This window comes from Leptosomus discolor, chromosome 2, assembly GCF_034619465.1.
Source record: "Leptosomus discolor isolate bLepDis1 chromosome 2, bLepDis1.hap2, whole genome shotgun sequence".
Lineage (NCBI taxonomy): Eukaryota > Metazoa > Chordata > Aves > Leptosomiformes > Leptosomidae > Leptosomus > Leptosomus discolor.
Genome location: NC_141392.1, coordinates 56,644,190 through 56,663,286, shown reverse-complemented (window position 1 = coordinate 56,663,286; position 19,097 = coordinate 56,644,190). Strand labels below are relative to the sequence as shown.

Here is a 19,097-nt window from a genome sequence, read left to right as displayed (position 1 = left end):
TTCATGGCTCCACTTCCTCATTTGTTACCCTTTACATCTATCTCAATTCTCACTACAAACATTTTCAATGTAACATAATTTATTGCTGCCAACAAGTCTCTATTCCAATTTTCTTTTAAAAAATGTGTGCTTAAACCTGCTACAACTTTTCCAACTATAGACAAAGTTTAGCAAGGACAAAAATGGCTATCCAAAATTATTTTTTCTTGATGCTCTGCATTCATCTAAAGACAACTAAGGTACAGCACACAATGAAACAATTTTACTGCAGAACTGTTTGTTCTTTCTTTCAGGTCAAGGGATCAGCTTGAGGTAGAGTAGGGTGGAGGACTGACAGGGGCCTTGGTCTCATCAAATCATCTATCCTTGACTAGAAATTAGAAAATAGAGTAAAAATTACTATCAGATTACACCAGGAACATCTGCTCTCTAATGCTACATAACTGGGATCCAATCAAAATAAGCAAACTGTAAACTTCTTAACATGGTGACAGCTGACTACACAGCTGTCTCAAATAGACAGAATTATTTTTTAGCTCTACTTGACAGAACAGTATAATACTGGAAAAATCTGAACCCACAGGCTTTGCTCCAGGACTGAGGTAAAAAGGTAGAACAGAAATACTACCTCAACCTCAGCATGAAAGACCATTTTAATTTTCAGTTCCTCTGGTAGGACACAGAATGTTCTATATCGGATTCAAAATATTTCACATGTAAGGAAAAAAAAAAATGAGTCAGAAAGAAAACAGCCTCAACCATATAAAAATGCAATATCTACAAGGAAAAGGAGCAAAAAGGGAAAGCCATGTTTTTAAGAAAATGCACTTTTATAGGTCACATTAAACAGCAGCAAAAGACTGATCTCAGTTGACAGCCTCATTTTATGAATCAAGCTCTGAAATAATGTGAAAGAAAGATGTAAAACTTTAGTTACTCTATTTAAAAACAAAGAAAGACTTTGACAGAGTATCTGATCTTCTTCCTAGTGAAGTTAAAAGATAAATTCACAAGGGGAACAAGCACAGGCTCTGAAATCAGCAAATAATTTAGCTGTCTATAAAATAGGCAAATAAGTGTTCCCACTTAGGTCAAAGTTGAACACGTTTGCCACTTTTTCGAGGCTGGTTGGTGCTCATAAGGTGCAACTCAAAAGAAAGTGACAGTATGCAAAAATCAAAAATCAAGTGGAATCAATATCAGCAGGGCAGCCATCCTTTTTCACAGTGCTTGTGAAGGTGATAACTTTTTCTTTTGCTCTAAACCTAGATTTTCTTATGCAAACTGCAAGCATTTGGGAATAGGTATTTGGTTTGTAGGACAGTACACAAAATACTCCTATTTGTGATACTGCTACAGTCCCTACTGAAATGGCCATGATTCATATTATAATATTTTTACATTGAAAAGTTTTATCTTAAATATACTCTTTAAAAGTTAGCATAATTAATCTGTTTTCACGCACATGACCTGCACCTTAGACAACCCACTCTTCTTTCAAAATGCTTGACAAACTGCACAGAATAAATCCTGCAAAATTTTGAATGTAAAAAAAAAGAAAGATCTGCATGTGAGGGTCATACATCTTCAGATTATGATTGCCATAGTAATGTCATTGTTTAGACTTCATATTTGCTGTAAATCTAGGAAGAAGATAATATATTTAATATTTCTCATAATTTTTGGCTTAGTTTAGCAACGTGCCTTCAGAAGACTGGAAAATATGTGAGCAAACAAGACAATGTTTGATAATAAGAGTATACAGTAGAAGTGGTTATCAAATTAATCAGGGAAGAAGAAAGAAACAAAGGGAAGAAGGAAGGCAGGAACCTTTCCTGCTTCTCCACAGTACCATCTGATTTCAAGTATTCAGTCACAGGAAGTGAGGGAAGAAGTTGCCTTTGCAAGGCACAGACACAGACTGGGGCGGTCTAGCTTGGGGTGGCATGGAAGGGAAAAGGTAGAGCAACACAATTAAGGAACAAGTAACATGCAAAGACAAGCTTTATTTTAAAGTGAAATAGTATAACTCAATAACTCAGCTGTAAAGTGAATTGTCTTTTAACTATTCTACCTTTTATTGTATCCTTAAATTTTATCTCTCAGCAAAGTTGATTCTGAACAATCTGACTTACTGGAAGGGTTTTCTCACTGATGGGAATTGTATGAAATGAAAGTAGGACACATCAACAGATGCCCAGCTGCCCTGCACTTAATTTTCATGGTATCCAAAGAGCCACACATTCTAGAAGAAAGGGTAATTGGGCCGTTTGGGTAGTTGGTGTCCCTGGAATATCGAGAGGAAGAAATTTCTTCAGTGATCACTGATGCTGCTTAGACTCTGTGGTCTTATCATGTTCTTTTAAAAATGAATTGTTAGACAACCTGAACAAAATTAAAGGCAGTGAGTTCAATTGGGTAGAACCTCTACTTTTCATTCTCCTGTATCTATGATTTAGACTGTCATGAGCTATGAAGGAAGGGTTTAAGGGAGATATTGGAGGAGCTTGAGGGGGGGTGGTCTGTTTTTCTTATGATATCTCACACACTGTACATTTTAAAACAGTAAAAATAACATTAAGTATTTTTATAGTGCTTTATTATATGCTAAGGTCTTTCCTGAACAGGGTGCAAGGATCTGGCTTTTTTCTCAAAACACTAATTTTGAATGTGACAATCTGTATGATAACGACCAACAGTGGAGGGCGGGAGGATGAGGAAACACAGTGTCAACAAGAAGATAATGGCTGAAATTAGGATTATTTTGTGTTTATTTTAACCCATCTTGTGATAATTAGATCTTTTTTCTTACTGCACATGCAGTCTGACTTTCTCTTGTCACCATGAGTCAGTGGCTAGTATTTATGTTCAGAGACACATCACTATTCATTTAAGGGTTCTCAAGGTAGCTTGTGGTGTATGCAATCACCACAGTGAGTGGACGATCTACCTGTGAGTGCTTCAATCAGCAGAGCACTCTGTATTTCTTTAATGTTGTTACTACATTCAGCAGAACATTTAAGCATCTGTATACTTCAAGAAAATAGTCCCAGCTCAGTATATATGGTTAAAGTTAAGTACATGCCTGAGTGTTTCACTGAATTGCAGCTTTGAAGAGGTGAGTTCATTTTGTCCTTGACCAGCAAGGATGAAAATGGCGGTTGTATTAACATAATTAAAGTAACACAGAAAAAAAAAAAATTAAATGCGTAAACAGTTGCCATATTATATTCCAATAATCATCAAGATTAGCCTAAGGGAATGATTAGTTTAAGCAATATAAATGTACACAAATAATGAAGTAAAGAAAACAACATGTCGGCATGACAGCTTAACTATTCTTAATGACAATTCTACAAAACCAATAAAGGAACACTTTTGTCAGGTTTATTTTGTATGAGACCTAAACCAATGTAGTTGAATTGACACCATGTACATTTCAAAGCAAGTCAGTAATAATTATTATAATTTTCCTATTACATGCTTTTTCTATTACATGCTTTTCCTTTTAATTATTCTTTTCTTTTCAGTCCTCATGTCACACAAATTTCTTAAACTATTCTTTATCTGTCTGCATGAGACATGTGCCATGTTAGCCATTGTAAGCACCAGGTCCTTCTATGATCTTATTCCGACAGTGAAATGAGCAGAACTTCATACATGTAGGTGAAGGGAAGGCTATAGTGTAGACATTATCCACACCTTAAGGCACAAAGCAAGTGATGAGTGGGAAGACTGCTGACAAAAAAACAAAACCTTGGAAAGAAGAGGTAGTGGAAAGTTTTCATAAACAGTAAAAAGAAAAAAATTACACCTGGACATTGCATATGCCAACCCAGTATGGGCAAATGTTGAATGTAAAATAAAAAGTTATACCAATTTTAAGCCAAAGTGCACAAAAAAAACCTACACTGATTGAGTTTGAAAACTCACTCTTTCCTAACAGGTTTCACAGAAGAACAGAAGGTTATGTCTAATTCCTTTATAAGCACGGGCACTCAAATTCACAGCTTAATTACCCTCAGACAAGGCCTTTGGATTTGGAACTTGGGTTCTCTTAGCAACTACACAGCACTGCCGAGAAGATTAATCAATTTTCTCTTTTTAAACTAGCAAGATATCACTACATGTGACAGTCAGGAAAAGGACCTAAAACACTCTAAAACATACTTCCTTTGCATCCAGCAAGGAATTCCTCCTTCTACATATAGCTCAGAAAGAAAGAGCACAGAACCACTGAAAAATGAGAAAAGAGGAAAAGGTAAAATCTCTACACTCTGTATTATGTCTTTCAGCTGTGTCATATAGTTCCCGCACTGAGTGTTCATCTTCTAGTGGAATTTTCTTGCCTTCACGTATGTATAACACTGTTCACATGAGCAGTTAATTCAAGCCAAACGATTATGATACAGACCTTCCCTTTAACCTTTCCATATACTATTTCAGCTAACAGGAAAAATTAAGAAAGAAGAATGAGAATGGACATTGCATGAGGATTCCAAATCTGCTGACACCTCACCAGTTTAACAATGCATGAACATATAATTTGAGAAAGAGTGACATATAAAAACTAAAACACTATTAAACTTTATAAATGTATAAATATAAAATTGTATTTTCTACTCCAGCAGATAATTTCAAAGTTTTTATTATTAGCCTTAGTCCTCAATTTTCAATTTGTGTTTCATCTACTATTTCAAGATTATGATACCATGTGCAAAGTCTACTTATACCCCAGTTCCCTTCCCGTCTCTTTTTATTTTAGACACGGTAACAAAATAGGAAGTATATTTTTTCCTCATGACAAATTAAAAAAATACACCAATCCAGAGCCCAGTCTCTACAAAATCTGGCAAGGAGTGTGACATCTAGTGTCTCTTTCCCTATCTGATAAATCACAATTGTTTTAAACCATTGGCACATGATTAAAACAACAGCTGTGTTAAAGGAAAAACTCCCACAATGTATTACTCACAACCATCTCAATATGATCCCTCCAGAGACAAAAAACATTTTCAGAAAGAGTCATAGGCAAGCCATGGCTATCTTATTCCCACAGACCTTGAATAAAATCTCTTATAATTTTAGCTTCCCAATTTATTTGAGCTAAAAATGGGAAGGGGTGGAATTTTCTACTGCAATTTTCTACTGGGTGGAATTTTCTACTGCAGAAAACTCCCACAGTTAATATAGAGAGGCCAAAAAGTTAAAAATACTGCAAATTACTCTTGTAAAGTTAAAATTCAATCAATTCTTAGCAACAAGAAAATTAATATAACTCCATTTTTATTCCAGGTATAACAACAGGTTTTGGATTGTGATGGAACCTACTGAATAAGTTTAGCTAGTCTTATCTTATATTTGGATCTTTGGTACCTGTGTGGTTCCTGGTACCATAAAGTTTACAAGGAGCTGTAATGTATTTATCCTCACAGTACCCCTGTAAAGGACATGCTGGTATTTGTACTTTACTGGGAGGGGATTTTCACTGTGCAGAGCATGCAGTGGACATGGTATTTCTAAGCACAGTTGAGTTTTCTGCATTGACGTCTGTTAAACTGAATCTCCAGTACAATCAATGCCTGGTTTGTTAAATTATTACCATAGAATAGTTTGGGTTGGAAGGAACCTTAAAGATCATTTAGTTCAAGCCCCCTGCCATGGACAGGGACATCTTCCACCAGATCAGGTTGCTCAAAGCCCCATCCAACCTGGCCTTGAACACTGCCAGGGAGGGGGCAGCCACAGCTTCTCTGGACAACATATTCCAGCACACCACCACCCTCACAATAAAGCATTTTTTCCTAATATCTAATCTAAATCTATGCTCTTTCAGTTTGAAAACATTACCCACGTCCTACCACTACACTCCCTGCTACAGAGTCCCTCCCCACCTTTTCTGTAGGCCCCCTTTAAGTACTGGAATGCCGCTATAAGGTCTCCCTGGAGCCTTCTCTTCTTCAGGCTGAATAACCCCAACTCTCTCAGCCTGTCCTCAGAGGGAAGGTACTCCAGCCCCCTGATCATCTTTATGGCCCTCCTCTGGACCTGCTTAAACAGGTCCATGTCTTTCTTATGTTGGGGGCCCCAGAGCTGGATGCAGTACAGCAGGCGGGGCCTCACCAGAGCAGAATAGAGAGGGAGAATCACCTCCCTCGACCTGCTGGCCGCACTTTTTTTGATGCAGTCTGGGACTCAATTGGCTTTCTGGGCTGTGAGCGCACATTGCTGGCTCATATTCAGTTTTTCATCCGCCAGCACCCCCAAGTACTTCTCTGCAGGGCTGCTCTCGATTCACTCATTACCTAGCCTGTATTTGTGCTTGACATTGCCTCGACCCCGGTGCAGGACCTTGCACTTGGCCTTGTTGACTTCATGAGGTGGTCCTGGGCCCACCTGTGATAAAGAATGGCTAGCTAGCTTTTAGAAAACTGGCTTTTAGAAAACCAGTTTTTAGAAAAGAACTGCTGACCAGCCTTTAGAAACAGGGAGGGAGACCAATTTGTACTAACCGTTACGCATATATCCATTGCGGACTAACTAACACTTTAAAGATAAAAATGAAGCAGAATCCGCCAAGCAAAGGACACCAGGTGGAATCCTCCAGTCAGACTGTGGGGCTCAAGGAATACAGAAGACTAAGCAGGAGAGATAAGGAGGGCAGCTAGTAAGAGCTGGTTCTGCGAATCGGAAAAGACCCAGGATGGTACAGGACATGCACCACAGGACAAGTTCAAAAGTTCAACCATGAGGAAGACTCGGAACTTCATCCCCAAAGACCACCAAGGAGCCCTGATGGGGGCGTAACTTGGGCGGACTGAGGCAGGACTATGGGAGGAACTTATGTTAATGAATTCCTGGAAATAATTAGAATAACCCAGCCTTTTCTTAAAAATGTAATAAATAAACATGAAAACTGTAAATATAAGGCAAAAATCCTAATGCTTGGGCATGCACGTATGGAAGGAGCTATCCCCCGTGCTGCCTGGTTCCACAATAAATACCTGCTTAATAACACTTAGATGTTATTGAGTTTTCTCATCTTTGCACCTCTCCAGCCTGTCAAGGTTCCTCTGGATGGCATCACTTCCCTCCAGTGTGTCGAAAGCACCACACAGTTTGGTGTCCTCAACAAACTCGCTGAGGGTGCTCTCAATCCCACTGTCCATGTCACTGACGAAGATGTTAAACAGCACCAGTCCCAATATCCACCCCTGTGGAACACCACTCATCACTGATCTCCACTCAGACGTCAATTTGTTGACTGTGACTTTTTGAGTGCGATGATCTAGACAATTCCTTATCCACTGAGTGATCTGTCAGATTCACGTGTCTCCAATTTAGAGACAAGTGTGTTGTGCAGGACAGTGCTGAATGCTTTGCACAAGCATTCATCTGTTGCTCTTTCCTTATCCACCAAAGCTGTAACCCTGTTGTAGAAGGCCACCATATTTGTCAGGCACGATCTGCCCTTAGTGAAGCTGTGTTGGCTGTCACCATTCACCTCCTTATTTTCCATGTGCCCTAACATAGTTTCCAGGAGGATCTACTCAATGATCTTGCTGGGCACAGAGGTGAGAGTGGCTGGCTTGTAGTTCCCCGGGTCTTCCTTTTTTAAATATGGTGGTTACATGTCCCTTTTTCCAGTCAGCAGAAACTTCTCCAGACTGCCACAGCTTCTGAAATGTGATGGATAATGGCTTAGCCATTTCATTCACCAGTTCCCTCAGGACCCATGGATGCATCTCACCAGGTCCTGTGGACTTGTGCTCCTTCAGGTTCCTTAGATGCTCTCAAACTTTCTCTTACAGTGAGCAGTTCTTCATTCTGACAGTCCCTCCTTGGTCTTCTGTGACTTGGGTGGTGTGGCTAGAGCACTTGCCGGTGAAGACTGAGGCAAAAATTTGTTGAGTACCTCAGCCTTCTCCAAGTCAGGTCTCCCATTTCCTTCTGGAGAGGGCCCACATTTTCCCTAGTCCTCCTTTTATCACCAACATACTTACAGAAGGTTTTCTTGCTGCCCCTGATGTCCCTGGCCAGATTTAATTCTACCAGGGATTTGGTTTCCCTAACCTGATCCCTGGCTGCTCAGACAATTTCTCTGTATTCCTTCCAGGTTACCTGTCCTTGCTTCCACCCTCTGTAGGCTTCCTTTTTGTGTCTGAATTTGTCCAGGAGCTCCTTTTCATCCACGCAGGCCTCATGACGTTTTTGCCTGACTTCCTCTTTGTCAGGATGCATCACTCCCAAGCCTGGAGGAGGTGATTCTTGAATGTTAACCAGCTATCTTGGGCCCCTCTTCCCTGCAGGGCTTTATCCCATGATACTTTACCAAGCAGGTGCCTGAAGAGGCCAAAAAGTCTGCTCTCCTGAAGTCCAAACTAGTGAGGTTACTGTGGACCCTCCTTGCTGCCCTGAAGATCTTGGACACCATCTCATGGTCACTGCAGCCAAGGCTGACCTTGAGCTTCACATTCCCCACTATCCCCTCCTTGTTGGTGAGAACAAGGTCCAGCACAGCACCTCTCCTCAATGTTAGAGATTATTCTAATCTTTAACGCCAGTATTTTGACAAAAAGCCACTCTTCCATCTATGTACTACTTTCTCATGCAAAGCAAAACCTAGTTATGCTGTTCTTTCATATACTGGTATATATCAGTGCTCCTTGGTTTGCTCACTTAGACCATGACAGCATCCATGCTCTGTAGAAGATTCATCCATTTTATAAGCAGAAAGGTCAACAAAGATAACTTAGTCTATTGTCCTGCATATCTCTAGCCACATTTTAGAGTGGGGAACAACTGTGTTATTTATAACGAATGAAATCCAACTATTTCAACAATTAGTGACTAAATTAAACCAAATCTTTGAGAGAAATACATAATTTTATTCAAAGAATTCAGACAATGAGATATTTGCAACAACTGTTACTAAGTTATACCAGCAGTTAATTGCCATGCTAGTTCTTTTACAGTAACTCTGAACTAGTACACATACTTCAATAAAGTTTGTTAATAGCCTCCTTTTGGAAATCAATTATGTCAAAGATCATTTCGTGCACTTCCAGTACATTTATAATTTTAGTCATCCTACACAGTTCTCTCTAGTTTGATTTCCATTTTCAAATAGTGACTGCAAAGGACAACTTAACCTACAGAATGTCTGAAAGTTCATGGGAGTGAGACTTACAGAGCCAGGTTAAATCAAGAAGCCCCACCTGAGTTAAATGAGGTTATGAAAAACATATTTCCCTTCACACTTTCTAAAAAAAAAGTGGAACAGTTAAGCACTTTCCTTTTGGACAATCAAACATGTTCTCTTGTAATGTGTGTGAATATTCTGTGTGACTATTTTGAGCTGCTGACAGGCTCAGCCCTGGACTAGGATTTCCAAAGGAAGTATTCACTAAATTCTTGCAACATGAGCTACTGTTTAAGGTTTTTTTGTTGCTTGATATCACAGAACAGTCATACTCCAGAGGAAGTAAAACGCCATTAAAGCTAATAATACAGGAAACACTAAGTACAGCTTATAAGGGCTAGGAATTTTGTCTAGGAGGTGGGAAAAGTTTTGAACTTGGCAGAGGAAGAACTAGTGGCCATTTATAAAATCAGGTAACAACCACTGAGTGTTCTCTGCTTTCTGATAAAGTGTGTTGTCTTCAGAAAGGCTTTCAGCATTGCCTGGGGTGACATTTCATATGTTAGCTAGGAAAAATATAGTTTAGATTATTTCAGAAAACTAGTCTCAGGGAAGAACTATCCAAGTTCACTGTGGCAATGGAAGCTGATACTGAAGGAGGCTCTGTAGTGTCTGTCCTGGATCCAGCTCTATTCAGTATTTTCCTCACTGATGCATAAGGGACTGGAGTATTTATTTTATTAAATGTTATTCATTTGTAGATGGCATTTATATGTGTTAGAAGAACAGAGAAAAGACCAGACTACCCTGCTAGTCAGACAGAAATAAATCTGAAATAGGTGGCAGGAGTCTACAAGAAAAGAATTCTAAATTACTTTGGCAAACTGGAGATAGCACATGGGGAAAAATGGTGCAAAAGCAAAGATCAGTACAAATCACTACATTAAAACAGGGATAATCAGACACACAAAATGAGTCGGGAAAGAGGTGATTTCTTCTCTAGAAAGTATGCTTGAGTTCACTTTGCATCACACACTGATTATGAGTGGACAATGTCATGTTTTTGTAAATAAGGCAAACATTAAAGTGTGATGAATGTAGACACCACCAGCTGGGCTTGTAAGGTAATCCTATTGCTCTGTTCAGTACTCATAAAGCATCATATAAAAGGAAACTACAGCTCAAGAAAAAAAAAGAACACAGGACAAAGCAAAGAATCTCTGAAGCAGAGCAACTAGAAGATTAGAGGTCTAGAAAACAAAACCTATGAGAAAAGATTGAATAAACTGTGTTTCTTCAGGTTAAGTAAAACAGAATTATTTTAAGTGTGATAGCAATCTTCCGTGCTTTAAAGGCTGTTGCAGAAGGAAAGAGAACAATTTGTTTTCTGTGGCATGATCGACAGGAAAACAAGTGATGAGCTTAGCCTGCAGGAAGGAAGATTCAAATTTCATGGTAGCTTTCAAAGATAAGGAGAATAAAACATTGGATCAGGCTACAGGTTTTTAAGAAGCAGTTCAATAAACATATGTAAGGAACTGGCAACAGTTGATCCTATCACAGGACAGAAAGATGGACTAAGGCTCAGGGTCCACTGTAACCCCGTGATTTGCTTGGACCATGAACAATAAGGAAGTATCTTGGATGCTAACATCTTAAATCACTGCCACTTCCATGCTGAACGCAGCATTTAAAACTCGCTGGAAAAGTGCCACATTCAGAATTGCCTTACTAGGAAAAAAAGGTATTGACTCTTGCCTTTCAATAACACTCAAGTTGCTGAAATAAGTTCACCATCAATTAGACTGCTAATATTAAAAATGCACGTTAGGGGACAACAATCAGAGCATGTGTTTAACTCAAGAGGCTCTAGAGAAAAACTACTAAAACCGCAGAAGTAAATCAAAAGAAGTTTCAGAAGAACCTGGCTGACCACAGGCTGTTAGAGCAGTCCCAACAATGACTAAACCCTGTTGGACTTTCCAAACACACATTTTCTAGCCTTTGAACTTCCAACAGTCACCTACCTCTCAAACTGGAACTGTATGTTTTCTAACCTGAGACTAGATGGTGCTCTGCAGCCCCCTGTTTGTTGGCTGTGATTACCTCTGCTAGTCTCACCTAGGTTCATGTTTTGTAGTTTTGCTCTTTCTGCTGACAAATCATAGAATCAGTGTACAAGCCATCTTATTAGGGAGTTTCTGTCTTGGCTGCAGGATCTGTGCAGCATTGCAGCTGCTATCAAACAGATTACAAAAACACCATGAAAACAGAAGACAATAATAGAAAGTTAAAGGGAAGATCTCAGAAATCTCCCAAATTGTTAATATTGCAATTGCTGCACTGCAGCATTACCTAAACACCCACTTATTATGTATGTTTTACCAGTGAAATTCTCCCCAACTCATGAAAATATATTACCACCAATCCTAGAATTAAAGTTTGAACTACATACTTTCAACAAAGTACAGCTCTATCACTGTGAAGTTAAAACAATTGATAACACTCAAAGTCTACTGCCAAAACTCTCTTTCTTGATGGTCAGAAGTCATAACTGTTAAATAAAATGCATGTTCAAGCCACACAACTAAAATACTTCTCAGCTTCAAGAACTTCTGTTCTTCGGAGACCACTACATCTCCGTGATCAAGACATTAATGGCAAGCCTCTGGAATTCCTTAGCATGGCTATTAATTCATCCTCAGACGCCAACCTGTTCTTGCTGGACTGGTACTGCTTCCCATCATACAGTAATTCTTAACTACATATTTGTGAAATATCCCAGATTTTTGTCTGAGTATACAGCTGTGAGTAAAGCCAGAGAAGGTGCACCTGAAAAACATCAGAAGGGCATATGGAGGAGGCAGGGAAATAGAACTGGGGATTTATGTGATTTCTAAAATACTTCAGCTATTCTGAGATCAAGATACCCTCCAGCGTAAGGAGTTACCCCTTGCTTGTTCTGATTCCCTTGTGCTCCCATTGAGGGTTCTCAGCCCCACATATGTAGGCATTTATTGGATGCTTGTCAGAGATGGTAAGTGTAATTCCTTCCTGTCCCATACCCTTTGGTGGCTATCCAAAAAACAAGAGTATTAGAAGGAGGGGGAAAGAATGTGTGAATCACAGGGGGATTTTTAATTTGTAAATGATATTTGTGAGGCTGATGTTGAAATACATCATACAATCCTGACATCCAAATTTTAAAGAAGATATTACAGGTGTTGGCGGATCAGAAAAGGTGCAAAGACAAAAGACTTAGAAGACAAAGATATAAACAGGATAAGCAGGAGATTGAAACATTTTAATTCACTTAAGATATCAAGGTGATTTGATTGTAAGAACTTCAGTTATAGGAACTTCCCACAGGAGAGGGATATAGATAGAGATAGAGATAGATAGTAGAGATAGGTAGTAGATACTAAGTCTGGTTCATGGATGTGATGCAAAAGCCAAAGTAATTAAAATTAGAAAGGTAATTTTTTAGCAGATGGGAGGACAAATCATTAGAATAAGCAATCATTGTAAGAAAGCTCTTGAGCCCACAGATCAAGGCTAGGCATCTTCTAAAAGATTTACCTCCATGAAGTTACTGGGCTTTATACGCGGTAGCACGTAGAGTTTATATTGAGAGAAGACCAGTCTTGATGACCTAATGGCCCTTCTTGGTCTTAAAATCCATAAATATTTTAGTAGAAAAGTATAGTGTGCTGTGATGGGACTGCTTGTTATGTTTCTGGATTCAAGTCAGCTGACCAAGTACACTCCTGAAGGCTACATATGCTGGATGAAGAATAAAGCACCTCTTCTATCACCAAGCAACACAGTGTTCTTGCTATCATATGCTTTTTTTCTCCCATGAAACATTATACATTAATATAAGTCTACACAGAGTTTTCTAAAAACGAGGTCCCAAATCCTTTTGGGACATATACTAACAAAATAGACTGACACGGGCAGTTTCAGGAGACAGATGAGATTTTCCACCAACCATCTCTTGTTTAAACAAAATTAAGCAGTTGTACATATTGAGAGACAGTTACTAACTCAGGTTGCCTTTTAAGCTTTAACTGTTTAACAGCAAAGGAAAACATCTCAGCATTTAAAATTCACAAAATATCTCCAGAACCTTTTCACCTCCCTTGGATAAAAATGAAGCTATCCATCTCCACCTTGGATAAGGTCCAATGTAGATGTGAGTTTTCACAAAATTTAAGTATATACTTATGCAAGTAAGCATATCGCTGAGAATAACAGATACATAGGGGTGAAATGGATTACCCCATACAGAGTGTTCATTGTTCATGTCTGTACTCACTTTTTCCTGTGGTTCTATTAAGAACCACACAGAATGTTTGACTATAGGCTATTAAGAATATCGAACTTCACTATAGCAATTCTCCTATGAAATCTCTGATGGGAAGTGTAAAAATTACCATATAGATGTATTGAGAAATAGAGGACAGCAAAGCACAAAAATAGCATGGTTATCTTGTATTTGAAGAAAGACACAATGATCAGCAACAAAAATCTTTGCTGAAAGCATTCTGTGTTACTTTCTTTTATACAAACAAGTTCTATGTACCTCAATACAGTTTAATCATATGATTCCCAGGAAATTTTTGTCCCTTTTTTAGGAATGCATAACATATATACAATGCAGATACAATAATATTTAGTTCACATATTCTTCTACACATACACTTCACATTAGTAGTGCTCATTCCTAGATATCCAGTCACAACCAGTTTAAAATTATTGCCATCTGCAAGGTAAATGGAATGTTTTCTCCTGTATTCTTAATCTAAAACTTACTGTCATTTTCATAAATTGGACACATGTCCAACAAAACCATATAATTGCTGAGGTAGAGATCTATTCCAGATCCAGTAGGAAATTCAAAAAAATCCCTTAATTCATCAAGACTGGGTACCTATAACTTTAAAAGTCCTGTAGAAGACTTTTCATACCATCTGTGATCAAGTGATCATAATTCTCTCATAAGTACTCATATTCTTGAATTACTTTCTTGATATCAGTGGATGTAATTTTTTACAATAGCTGTTAAACATAAAAGATGTGGATCAACAGGAGAAATTACATAGGAATTTAACAAATAGAATCAGAAGTCCAGAAAGCATGTTCTACTGAAAGAAGTGGGTTTGTTTAGTCTAAAAAAGAGAAGGCTGAGGAAAGATATGATAACAGTCCTCAACTATGTAAAAGGTTGTTGTAAAAAGCCTTTTTCGTGCCCACAAGGGATAGGGCAAGAAGCAATGGGCTTAAATTAGAGCGAACAGGAATTAACAATCAAGAAAAGCATTTTACAGAACACTGGAAACTTAAGCTTTAAATTTTTAAAGCTTACCTACTTAAAAATTGTGTTAAGTATATAAATGTAACAAGAACTAAATTTACTAATTAGTAAATTCTGTAGCACAAATAAATAATAGATCCATTGTGGAGGACCACAACATTTGTCTACATGGGGACTAGGGCAAAACCACCCAAGCGCTGACATAGAACCGTGGAACTCAATGAAACAGTCAGATAAATTTCTTATTCCATAATGGCCAAAAGCTGAAGATCTGTGCTGTACAATTACTTAATAATTAACTTTTACTTTTGCTTAAGAATATTTCAATTTTCACCTTGTTGCTGACTTAGTTCAGTTCAAGTACAAGGACAAAATTTCAAAATTCAAAGAATAATTACGATTTGGTTAGGGGAACTGAAAATGAAAAATAATGAAAAATATTCAAAGCTGTTGTAACCACTCTCTTTTCTAAAAATCATTTTGATGAGTCTGGAAAAGCAGAAAGACATTCAAATAATTTCATTAACATCTACCCTGCAGCGAATCTTTCACTTTTTTCTTTAAGGTGGGGAAAATTCTGAGCTGAATGGTGGAAGTCCTATTTAATTCACCTTGGAGGTAGTCATGCAACAAAACAGGCAATAATCACACCTTGTGATATGAGGTAAAAACCGTTCCTCACTACGTTTATTTCAAAAAAGGAGTGACAGGAATTTTTGTGCCTATATATCACGTGGAGATTTAAGAAACCATAGAAACCTAACTAAAATATGGCACTTTACTAGTTTTTGGGTTGGAAAGGAAGAAATCTGTTTTATTTACTCTCCAAAATAAAACTCAGATAATGAACAGTAGTGGTATTTACAGTAGAGTCATACTTAATTCTTACTCAGTTTAGAAGATGTTGAACAAAGCAAAAAAGTATCCATTCCACAGAGTGACGGGCATTTAAATCAGGAATTATCTCAGTCACAGTAACTACCACTGTATCTGTCAGATGCCCTTTACTCCACTGGAGACCTTGCACAGTATACTTTTAGCCATGACAAGACTGTGAACTAAACCATTATGTGTATAGTTCAAAGCCCTGCTTTGCTGACAGATACAAATGCTATTTCATCAAGGAAACACTCCTTTTCAATATTGGTTCTCAAAAGACATCTCACAGCTTCAAGGAGTTGAGATTTGGATTGAACCATGTTGTTAATGTAGCACTAAATTAAGACTAATAAATCAATTGACACAAATTAATCTGCATCTGACATGGAATTCTCAGGAAAAAAATTGGTTTGGATATGAACTTAATCACAGAAGAGAGATATACACAGCTTGAAAGAGTGGTCATCTTGATCCAATAAATATTTTTAAATTAAATTTCTCACTGCATCCACAGTCAGACATACCTAAACCAAGAAGAACATAGAGAAACTTTTCTTTCCCTTGTTAATCTTGGACTAAATAACAACATATTATATACCTGCTAGAAGCATTCACTAAATACAGGGCTAAAAACATATGGGAGAGCACAGCAGCTGCTAATGGAAACCCAATAAATGTCCTTGTCCTGGGCTCAGGCTGCAATCTCAAGTAGCTTCATGGTTTTCTCAAGAGTAAAGGTGATTCACTTGAACAGTCTATTACCTTGAATACTCCTTTTGAAAAAAGCTTTGCAGCCCTCACAAGACCAGACCCCATAATGGTAGCCTGAAGCATAGTCGTTGCAGACAGCACAGTACCGAGTCTCCTTGGTGGACTCCATGGACAGGCTCCCTTTCTCATTGGTACTGGACATTCTCTCCCGGATGCTGTGGCGCCTGTTATCAGAGCTTGGCCTGTCAATAGCAAAAAAACAAGCATAATTCTTTCAGCAAGGTTAAGTCCCATCCACTCCTGCAGACTGTAATAAAGAATAGCAGATCTAGTTTTGAAATGACAGATGGAGAAGAAAATAATCTTTTATCTCCCTCTGTCCTGTTCTGGTTGGAGAGGTGTAGAACCAGGGAATAGATACAGGTGAATTTCTCACAAATCACTCTGATATTATTAGGCATTGTACCTCGAAAACATAAAAAGCTGTTTGATAAATTAATAATTTTTTTCTCAAGACATTACAAAGGAATACAAAAAATCAGCATTTTTTTTGTGTATCTATCTGCCCCTGTCCAAAGGGTTCAGTGTGACTGCAGGATCAGTAGGTAGTTTGAGAATCTGAGGCAAAAATCACTTAATATTTGCACCTGAATTTGCAAGTCGCTTAAATTATTAACCAGGCTATTTTCAAGTATAATTGCACAATTAGAAACTCAAATCTTTCCTTACATTCTCAAAGATATAATACTGCATAAAACAGTCCCTAATTGTCATTACAATACCGCTTTCATAAAAATTAAGCAGTAGTTATATCAGAACAAGAAAAGTCAGAAAGTATTAAAAATTGTTGCCAAAGAATTTTTGTTCTAGTAACGTGCTAGATAGACATACTTGACATACATGTGACCCACATATGCTGTATGTTTCTGAATGAAAACCAAAAAATCTATAGTGTAAATGGCAATGAATTCACATCTAGATAATATGGTAAGTGGCTATTATGGGTAGCTGCTGCAGGCATGGTAAACAATATTAAAAAAGATGAGAGGATGTGAAATTACCAAGGGAACCAGTAATGAACTCTGGGGTTGCTCCTGGAAGGCAAACAGCTCTTGCAAAACATTCTTTCCAGTAAGAGTCTGCACTACAAATTGTCCAGAAGACAAATACAATTGGGTGTGACAACATCAGACAAGCTAAATACGAAGAATCTTGCTGTTTATGGTAATTATCCACTTACTATGCATGTTTTAGTTGCTGGTTAGTAAACAGGTGTCTCTTATCTCCCCAAAGTCCCAGCATTTTCTCAAACAAACATATCCTGGGTTTAAGCCTGGGGGCTCTCTCTTTCAGATTTCTTCCTACATACATAATTTTTTCTTATTCCTTTCTTTGGCACAGAAAGACTTCCTTTGTTTTGATGAACCAAGGCATCTGGCACCGACAGCACCTCCCCACTCCAAACCAGTACTCCCCAGCAGCTTTCTGATTACTCTACATATGCTCAACTACCCTCTTTCATCTAGTCAAAGTTCCCTGACATCTTCTGCCGCAGTCCATCTCAATGCCCAAAAGCTTTCTACCAGCCAAAGCCACCTGGACGCTCTGACACGTGCTGCCAGCCACCCCCTCAAGACTTTTTATATATAATTTCTGTCCCCAAATATGATATATTTTGTTTGAAAAGCTTTGAATGAGTATCAGTTATTAGAGAAACATGAGGCTTTGCCATGTTAGGTAGCAGAAACTGGTACTGGCATCATTCAGGAAAACTGCATTTTTTAAACCTGAAGTTCTTTACCAGGTCTTATACACAGCTAATTTTGAACACTTATTTAAATAATTTTTGACTCCTTGGGAGATGTGCAAGACAGAAGAAATTGTAAATGGTGAAGTGCTGACATGGCAGAGCTCTGGCATTTTAATGAGATGGGAAAACTGAAGAATGTCACAATTCTGACAACATGAATTTAACAAATTAGGCAGGGACAAATATAATCCTTGCATATTTTAGATATTAAAACGTGAAAATGTGAAAATAATATCATTAATAAATTGTTACGGATAAAACACGTAGGTTGTTCATGTAATTACCTTTTCCAGCACATCAAACCTAGGTAGCTTTTTTTATTCTTCTCCAGGTCCTGAATCCTCCTTTGAATTTGCTTTATCCCAGTGCCTCATTTAATGGACTTCTTTTTTTTCTGAGCACTGATCAAAGCTGTTGTTTCTTATCTTCTCCACCCCATTCTCCTCTGCCTGCAGCTAGATCACTTAATTCATCCTCTCAGTATGATTTTAAATTAACCATAAAGTGGCTTTTTCGAAAAATACACTTTTAGGTGTATATAACTAGAAGAATGTTTTAAGTGTTTGAAGTAAAACAGCAAGCAAGGAAACAACTATCAATATAATTTTAACAGCAATAGACTAGTCTGTCAGGTATATGTGACCACCTGGTAGATATTCACAGTTTTTGATCTTTTTTTTTTTTCAAAAACTGTTACAAATAAGCATGTTATACAAGATAAGGTTCCCAAAATTATTTTCATACTGGTAAGAAGTACAAATAAGTTGCAATTTTATAAAGTCTAACTTTTAAGTTATCTTTTAAAAAAAGCACTTTAAAAACAGTAAAAGGAAAAAACAAAAAATCAAGTTCCAAAACAATTACATATTTTTGCAAGTGTGTAGTAATTTTCCGACACCACACACACACACTTACTAAAGCAATCCTACTGTCCTAGTTGGACAAAAAAGAAAGCACTTCAATAGGTAAAACCAAAACAGAGTAAGGAATTATCAAAAAGTATCCGTCATCACTCATCCAGATAATGTGAATTTTCATCTTTTCAGAAGATTTATCTTCGCTCAGGTCAAGACCAGGTTCACAAATACATTTTTATTAAAATTACACTTAAGAATAATAAAAAATAACCTGAAACAACAGCAACAAAAAGCTTTTTATATCTAGAACAGAGAAGAAAGCTCATGAAAAATGTACACTCCAAAGAAAATAAGATGCCTAAACACTAACAAGAAAGATGC

General features: G+C 37.8%; 1 protein-coding gene across 1 annotated transcript in view; it reads right to left on the bottom strand.

The window, feature by feature from the left end:
* ESR1 (estrogen receptor 1) overlaps positions 1-19,097 on the bottom strand; it is a 112,286-nt gene that overhangs the window by 68,301 nt on the left and 24,888 nt on the right. The window contains 1 exon segment of the mRNA XM_086461105.1: positions 16,101-16,291. Coding sequence (XP_086317231.1) covers positions 16,101-16,291 — 191 coding nt within the window.